Genomic DNA, 8,726 nt, shown 5'->3' with positions numbered 1-8,726 from the left:
TAACAATATTTACAAAATGATAAAAAAAAATTGAAATGAAACATCACTACAGTTCTTCATATCGATTACCTGTATTTGTGTATCCGTGCCTGGGGGAAACAAAAGAATCAGAACACATGGGATACTGTGGGGGGGGGGCAAGGCTTTGTGGACGCCGGATCCTCTGCACTGGTGTGCTGTGAAGTGGGTCCGGCCTATGGGTCCAAGAATGTTGTTGAAAATGGCCAGGGTCAATCAGAGTATGTACAGTAGACGTTTCATTAAGTTTCATTAAGTTCACCGGCTGCCGCTTTATTTAAAGTCTCAAACATGACCCTTTCTGCATGCGCCCTCTGTCGGTCATCCAGCCTCTGTAGTCTCTCGCCAGCATATGTTGCAAAGCTGTCCCGCTTGGCCTGGGTCTGCAGAAGTAGAATCTTGTTCGCCAGAGATACTAGATCTGGCGATGGCGGCAAGCTGGCCTTTCTTTTCCTTGATTTTCTCTGTCGCCGAGGCACAAGGTCTTCACTTGTAGAGGCCATAGGGTCTTCATTCACCGATGCCATAGGTTCCTCATTCCTTGACATAACACTCGCCTCCTCCATACCACGTTCCGTAGCCGAGATGTCGTCATCTTGCCAATGGTGCTGTGGGAACACAAAAATAAAGTTAAGATTTGGTTACAACATCCAGCAGGTATGTTATGACCAGCATGGGTACACGTGCACTAAAAAACAAATATGAGGGGCGGCTAAACTAGGGCATGTACATTGAAAGTATAAATGCTATTTACAGGGAAGCAAAGAAGGTACTTACATCTTCAACAGGGGAGTCAGTCCGTATGTCGGGGTCTTCTTCCGGGGTCTGCCGTATCGTACACACCATTCGCCGAGGTAGCTCCTGGTCACGGGTGAAGGCAAGCAAATCATAATACCATAATGTCGGCACATAAACCTCATCTGTGCCGGTACCTGACTTCTTTGATTTCTCCACCCGGTTGAGTTCTTTCTTATATACGGTACGTAGACCCTGGATCTTTCTCTTCACCAGCTCTTCATCCACCTTCTCGTTGGGGCCATGCCTTTTAAAGAGGGAAATCAATTGCTGGTAGGCCTCCCTCTTTTTCTCTCTATTGCAGTAGTCTGTTGATTTTATTTGCCAAAGGCACGGCAGGGAGCGGTAGAGGTCAATCATTTCCCTCACAAACTCTTCACTTTTGAAAGCCATCTGAAAAGGATAGCAATACAGTGAGCATACATGAAACATTTTCAAACAAAGTAAAAAGTACTACACACCATTTGCTGACTAAAAATGGCCTCCAATATATAAGCAAATATATACTTATTGAGTGTGATAAAAATCCACTAAAATAACTTACCGTGGAAACAAAGCAATACAGTGCCTGAAAAACCCAAAAGTCAATGTTCAGTCACAGCTGAAGAAAATCCACAAATGAATGGAATCACAGCAGTAGATCGCAACTAGGATCCAAAAATCAGGACGCTGACAAGGCTTCAACAAATCCCAGATGGACGAAACTTGCCCGGAGAACACTGCTACGATCCGAAAGCAAAGCGCAGATAGGAACAAGGGAGCGGAATTGCCCCAACGTTGCCTTTTTAAAAACCCCCGGCCAATCAGAACGCAGTAGCGTCCACCAATCGAAGATGAGTGGGCGCGGAAAGGTAATTTTATGTACGCCTTTCTGTCACAGTACAGTCCCTCAAAGTGTGTATCGTTGAGTGTGGATCGTTGAAATAGCTGCTGTGTGACAGCGTCCCAGCGACCAACGAGATCGTTAGTTAGATCGCTGGGGCGGCCGAAATCGTTGGCAAGTTTACATGTTTGACGGCTCCCGAACGATCTCTCCAGCGATCTCAAAACTGTGACGTAGTAACGATCTCGCTAGCGATCTCGTTATGTGTGACAGGGCCTTTAGTCATTCTTCCGGCGTTTATCACACTTTCTGATAGGGCAAATGTCAGTGAGCATTCCGATTTCAGCTCCAGAGCGATTCGCCCAATGAGTCCTTGATAATTAGTCGTTTTCAGCCAATTTCTGGATTTTTGGAAATTTCACTTTTTTGTGAAAATATCCATTAAATGAGGGAATCATGTGTGTGACGGTACCCCAGGAGAGTTCCAAATGTGTGTGGGTAGAATATATATCCCACGGGGGTAAAATTGAAAAAAGTTGAAAAAAATTTTTTTTTGGACTTAGTCATTCTTCCGGCTTTTATCACATTTTCTGATAGGGCAAATGTCAGTGAGCATTCCGATTTCAGCTCCAGACCGATTCGCCCAATGAGTCCTTGATATTTAGTCGTTTTCAGCCAATTTCTGGATTTTTGGAAATTTCACTTTTTTGTGAAAATATCCACTAAATGAGGGAATAATATGTGTGAGTGTACCCCAGCAGAGTTCCAAATGTGTGTGGGTAGAATATATTTCCCACGGGGGTAAAATTGAAAAAAGTTGAAAAAATTTTTTTTTTGGACTTAGTCATGTTTCTGGCGTTTATCAGACTTTCAGATAGGGGAAATGTCAGTGAGCGTTCCAATTTCAGTTCCAGAGCGATTCGCCCAATGAGTACTTGATATTTAGTCGTTTTCAGCCAATTTCTGGATTTTTGAAAATTTCACTTTTTTGTGAAAATATCCACTAAATGAGGGAATAATATGTGTGATGGTACCACAGGAGAGTTCCAAATGTGTGTGGGTAGAATATATATCCCACGGGGGTAAAATTGAAAAAAGTTGAAAAAAATTTTGTTTTTGAACTTAGTCATTCTTCCGGCGTTTATCACACTTTCTGATAGGGCAAATGTCAGTGAGCATTCCGATTTCAGCTCCAGAGCGATTCGCCCAATGAGTCCTTGATATTTAGTCGTTTTCAGCCAATTTCTGGATTTTTGAAAATTTCACTTTTTTGTGAAAATATCCACTAAATGAGGGAATAATATGTGTGAGGGTACCCCAGGAGAGTTCCAAATGTGTGTGTGTAGAATATATATCCCACGGGGGTAAAATTGAAAAAAGTTGAAAAATTTTTTTTTTGGACTTAGTCATTTTTCTGGCGTTAATCAAACTTTCAGAAATCGGAAATGTCAGTGAGCGTTCAGATTTTGGTTCCAGAGCGATTCGCCCAATTAGTCCTTTATATTTAGTCGTTTTCAGCCAATTTTCTGGATTTTTGAAAATTTCACTTTTTTTGTGAAAATATCCACTAAATGAGGGAATAATATGTGTGAGGGTACCCCAGGAGAGTTCCAAATGTGTGTGGGTAGAATATATATCCCACGGGGGTAAAATTGAAAAAAGTTGAAAAAAATTTTTTTTTGGACTTAGTCATTCTTCCGGCGTTTATCACACTTTCTGATAGGGCAAATGTCAGTGAGCATTCCGATTTCAGCTCCAGAGCGATTCGCCCAATGAGTCCTTGATATTTAGTCGTTTTCAGCCAATTTCTGGATTTTTGGAAATTTCACTTTTTTGTGAAAATATCCACTAAATGAGGGAATAATATGTGTGAGGGTACCCCAGGAGAGTTCCAAGTGTGTGTGGGTAGAATATATATCCCACGGGGGTAAAATTGAAAAAAGTTGAAAAAAATTTTTTTTTTGGACTTAGTCATTTTTCCGGCATTTATCAGACTTTCAGATAGGGGAAATGTCAGTGAGCATTCCAATTTCAGTTCCAGAGCGATTTGCCCAATGGGTCCTTGATATTTAGTCGTTTTCAGCCAATTTTCTGGATTGTTGAAAATTTCACTTTTTTGTGAAAATATCCACTAAATGAGGGAATAATATGTGTGATGGTACCCCAGGAGAGTTCCAAATGTGTGTGGGTAGAATATATATCCCACGGGGGTAAAATTGAAAAAAGTTGAAAAAAATTTTTTTTTGGTCTTAGTCATTCTTCCGGCTTTTATCACACTTTCTGATAGGGCAAATGTCAGTGAGCATTCCGATTTCAGCTCCAGAGCGATTCGCCCAATGAGTCCTTGATATTTAGTCGTTTTCAGCCAATTTCTGGATTTTTGGAAATTTCACTTTTTTGTGAAAATATCCACTAAATGAGGGAATAATATGTGTGAGTGTAGTCCAGGAGAGTTCCAAATGTGTGTGGGTAGAATATATTTCCCACGGGGGTAAAATTGAAAAAAGTTGAAAAAATTTTTTTTTTGGACTTAGTCATTTTTCTGGCGTTTATCAGACTTTCAGATAGGGGAAATGTCAGTGAGCGTTCCAATTTCAGCTCCAGAGCGATTCGCCCAATGAGTCCTTGATATTTAGTCGTTTTCAGCCAATTTCTGGATTTTTGAAAATTTCACTTTTTTGTGAAAATATCCACTAAATGAGGGAATAATATGTGTGAGGGTACCCCAGGAGAGTTCCAAATGTGTGTGGGTAGAATATATATCCCACGGGGGTAAAATTGAAAAAAGTTGAAAAAATTTTTTTTTTGGACTTAGTCATTCTTCCGGCGTTTATCACACTTTCTGATAGGGCAAATGTCAGTGAGCATTCCGATTTCAGCTCCAGAGCGATTCGCCCAATGAGTCCTTGATATTTAGTCGTTTTCAGCCAATTTCTGGATTTTTGAAAATTTCACTTTTTTGTGAAAATATCCACTAAATGAGGGAATAATATATGTGTGAGGGTACCCCAGGAGAGTTCCAATGTGTGTGGGTAGAATATATATCCCACGGGGGTAAAATTGAAAAAAGTTGAAAAATTTTTTTTTTGAACTTAGTCATTCTTCCGGCGTTTATCACAGTTTCTGATAGGGCAAATGTCAGTGAGCATTCCGATTTCAGCTCCAGAGCGATTCGCCCAATGAGTCCTTGATATTTAGTCGTTTTCAGCCAATTTCTGGATTTTTGAAAATTTCACTTTTTTGTGAAAATATCCACTAAATGAGGGAATAATATGTGTGAGGGTACCCCAGGAGAGTTCCAAATGTGTGTGGGTAGAATATATATCCCACGGGGGTAAAATTGAAAAAAGTTGAAAAATTTTTTTTTTGGACTTAGTCATTTTTCTGGCGTTTATCAGACTTTCAGATAGGGGAAATGTCAGTGAGCGTTCCAATTTCAGTTCCAGAGCGATTCGCCCAATGAGTCCTTGATATTTCGTCGTTTTCAGCCAATTTTCTGGATTTTTGAAAATTTCACTTTTTTGTGAAAATATCCACTAAATGAGGGAATAATATGTGTGAGGGTACCCCAGGAGAGTTCCAAATGTGTGTGGGTAGAATATATATCCCACGGGGGTAAAATTGAAAAAAGTTGAAAAAATTTTTTTTTTGAACTTAGTCATTCTTCCGGCGTTTATCACACTTTCTGATAGGGCAAATGTCAGTGAGCATTCCGATTTCAGCTCCAGAGCGATTCGCCCAATGAGTCCTTGATATTTAGTCGTTTTCAGCCAATTTCTGGATTTTTGAAAATTTCACTTTTTTGTGAAAATATCCACTAAATGAGGGAATAATATGTGTGAGGGTACCCCAGGAGAGTTCCAAATGTGTGTGGGTAGAATATATATCCCACGGTGGTAAAATTGAAAAAAGTTGAAAAATTTTTTTTTTGGACTTAGTCATTTTTCCGGCGTTTATCAGACTTTCAGATAGGGGAAATGTCAGTGAGCGTTCCAATTTCAGTTCCAGAGCGATTCGCCCAATGAGTCCTTGATATTTCGTCGTTTTCAGCCAATTTTCTGGATTTTTGAAAATTTCACTTTTTTGTGAAAATATCCACTAAATGAGGGAATAATATGTGTGAGGGTACCCCAGGAGAGTTCCAAATGTGTGTGGGTAGAATATATATCTCACGGTGGTAAAATTGAAAAAAGTTGAAAAATTTTTTTTTTGGACTTAGTCATTCTTCCGGTGTTTATCACACTTTCTGATAGGGCAAATGTCAGTGAGCATTCCGATTTCAGCTCCAGAGCGATTCGCCCAATGAGTCCTTGATATTTAGTCGTTTTCAGCCAATTTCTGGATTTTTGAAAATTTCACTTTTTTTGTGAAAATATCCACTAAATGAGGGAATAATATATGTGTGAGGGTACCCCAGGAGAGTTCCAATGTGTGTGGGTAGAATATATATCCCACGGGGGTAAAATTGAAAAAAGTTGAAAAATTTTTTTTTTGAACTTAGTCATTCTTCCGGCGTTTATCACACTTTCAGATAGGGGAAATATCAGTGAGCATTCCGATTTCAGCTCCAGAGCGATTCGCCCAATGAGTCCTTGATATTTAGTCGTTTTCAGCCAATTTCTGGATTTTTGAAAATTTCACTTTTTTGTGAAAATATCCACTAAATGAGGGAATAATATGTGTGAGGGTACCCCAGGAGAGTTCCAAATGTGTGTGGGTAGAATATATATCCCACGGGGGTAAAATTGAAAAAAGTTGAAAAATTTTTTTTTTGGACTTAGTCATTTTTCCGGCGTTTATCAGACTTTCAGATAGGGGAAATGTCAGTGAGCATTCCAATTTCAGTTCCAGAGCGATTCGCCCAATGAGTCCTTGATATTTCGTCGTTTTCAGCCAATTTTCTGGATTTTTGAAAATTTCACTTTTTTGTGAAAATATCCACTAAATGAGGGAATAATATGTGTGAGGGTACCCCAGGAGAGTTCCAAATGTGTGTGGGTAGAATATATATCCCACGGTGGTAAAATTGAAAAAAGTTGAAAAATTTTTTTTTTGGACTTAGTCATTTTTCCGGCGTTTATCAGACTTTCAGATAGGGGAAATGTCAGTGAGCGTTCCAATTTCAGTTCCAGAGCGATTCGCCCAATGAGTCCTTGATATTTCGTCGTTTTCAGCCAATTTTCTGGATTTTTGAAAATTTCACTTTTTTGTGAAAATATCCACTAAATGAGGGAATAATATGTGTGAGGGTACCCCAGGAGAGTTCCAAATGTGTGTGGGTAGAATATATATCCCACGGTGGTAAAATTGAAAAAAGTTGAAAAATTTTTTTTTTGGACTTAGTCATTCTTCCGGCGTTTATCACACTTTCTGATAGGGCAAATGTCAGTGAGCATTCCGATTTCAGCTCCAGAGCGATTCGCCCAATGAGTCCTTGATATTTAGTCGTTTTCAGCCAATTTCTGGATTTTTGAAAATTTCACTTTTTTTGTGAAAATATCCACTAAATGAGGGAATAATATATGTGTGAGGGTACCCCAGGAGAGTTCCAATGTGTGTGGGTAGAATATATATCCCACGGGGGTAAAATTGAAAAAAGTTGAAAAATTTTTTTTTTGAACTTAGTCATTCTTCCGGCGTTTATCACACTTTCAGATAGGGGAAATATCAGTGAGCATTCCGATTTCAGCTCCAGAGCGATTCGCCCAATGAGTCCTTGATATTTAGTCGTTTTCAGCCAATTTCTGGATTTTTGAAAATTTCACTTTTTTGTGAAAATATCCACTAAATGAGGGAATAATATGTGTGAGGGTACCCCAGGAGAGTTCCAAATGTGTGTGGGTAGAATATATATCCCACGGGGGTAAAATTGAAAAAAGTTGAAAAATTTTTTTTTTGGACTTAGTCATTTTTCCGGCGTTTATCAGACTATCAGATAGGGGAAATGTCAGTGAGCGTTCCAATTTCAGTTCCAGAGCGATTCGCCCAATGAGTCCTTGATATTTCGTCGTTTTCAGCCAATTTTCTGGATTTTTGAAAATTTCACTTTTTTGTGAAAATATCCACTAAATGAGGGAATAATATGTGTGAGGGTACCCCAGGAGAGTTCCAAATGTGTGTGGGTAGAATATATATCCCACGGGGGTAAAATTGAAAAAAGTTGAAAAAATTTTTTTTTTGGACTTAGTCATTTTTCTGGCGTTAATCAAACTTTCAGAAATCGGAAATGTCAGTGAGCGTTCAGATTTTGGTTCCAGAGCGATTCGCCCAATTAGTCCTTTATATTTAGTCGTTTTCAGCCAATTTTCTGGATTTTTGAAAATTTCACTTTTTTGTGAAACTATCCACTAAATGAGGGAATAATATGTGTGAGGGTACCCCAGGAGAGTTCCAAATGTGTGTGGTAGAATACATATCCCACGGGGGTAAAATTGAAAAAAGTTGAAAAAAATTTTTTTTTGGACTTAGTAATTTTTCCGGCGTTTATCAGACTTTCAGACAGGGGAAATGTCAGTGAGCGTTCCGATTTCAGTTCCAGAGCGATTCGCCCAATGAGTCCTTGATATTTAGTCGTTTTCAGCCAATTTTCTGGATTTTTGAAAATTTCACTTTTTTGTGAAAATATCCACTAAATGAGGGAATAATATATGTGTGAGGGTACCCCAGGAGAGTTCCAATGTGTGTGGGTAGAATATATATCCCACGGGGGTAAAATTGAAAAAAGTTGAAAAAATTTTTTTTTTGAACTTAGTCATTCTTCCGGCGTTTATCACACTTTCTGATAGGGCAAATGTCAGTGAGCATTCCGATTTCAGCTCCAGAGCGATTCGCCCAATGAGTCCTTGATATTTAGTCGTTTTCAGCCAATTTCTGGATTTTTGAAAATTTCACTTTTTTGTGAAAATATCCACTAAATGAGGGAATAATATGTGTGAGGGTACCCCAGGAGAGTTCCAAATGTGTGTGGGTAGAATATATATCCCACGGGGGTAAAATTGAAAAAAGTTGAAAAATTTTTTTTTTGGACTTAGTCATTTTTCCGGCGTTTATCAGACTTTCAGATAGGGGAAATGTCAGTGAGCATTCCAAT

General features: G+C 39.0%; 1 protein-coding gene across 1 annotated transcript; it reads right to left on the bottom strand.

Moving 5' to 3' along the window:
* Window positions 1-260: 260 nt before the first annotated feature.
* LOC141215004 (uncharacterized) lies at window positions 261-1,532 on the bottom strand. Its single transcript, XM_073665489.1, has 3 exons — window positions 1,358-1,532; window positions 796-1,206; window positions 261-626 (listed from the first exon to the last, which is right to left on the bottom strand). Exons 2-3 carry the CDS (start codon window positions 1,204-1,206, stop codon window positions 261-263), a joined length of 777 nt encoding a protein of 258 aa, XP_073521590.1. The 5' UTR covers window positions 1,358-1,532.
* Between the last annotated feature and the right edge of the window lie 7,194 nt (window positions 1,533-8,726).

This window comes from Phyllobates terribilis, unplaced genomic scaffold (genome assembly GCF_046119375.1).
Source record: "Phyllobates terribilis strain yellow unplaced genomic scaffold, ASM4611937v1 Scaffold_226__1_contigs__length_3207580, whole genome shotgun sequence".
NCBI lineage: Eukaryota > Metazoa > Chordata > Amphibia > Anura > Dendrobatidae > Phyllobates > Phyllobates terribilis.
This window is presented reverse-complemented; position numbering and strand designations above follow the sequence as displayed.

Excerpts from the sequence above, each read along its gene's own strand:
- LOC141215004 (XM_073665489.1), bottom strand. The coding sequence starts at position 1,206 with ATGGCTTTCAAAAGTGAAGAGTTTGTGAGGGAAATGATTGACCTCTAC. Across the intron at positions 627-795 it reads CTGACTCCCCTGTTGAAGAT|CACCATTGGCAAGATGACGA; the intron begins GTAAGTACCTTC and ends GTGTTCCCACAG.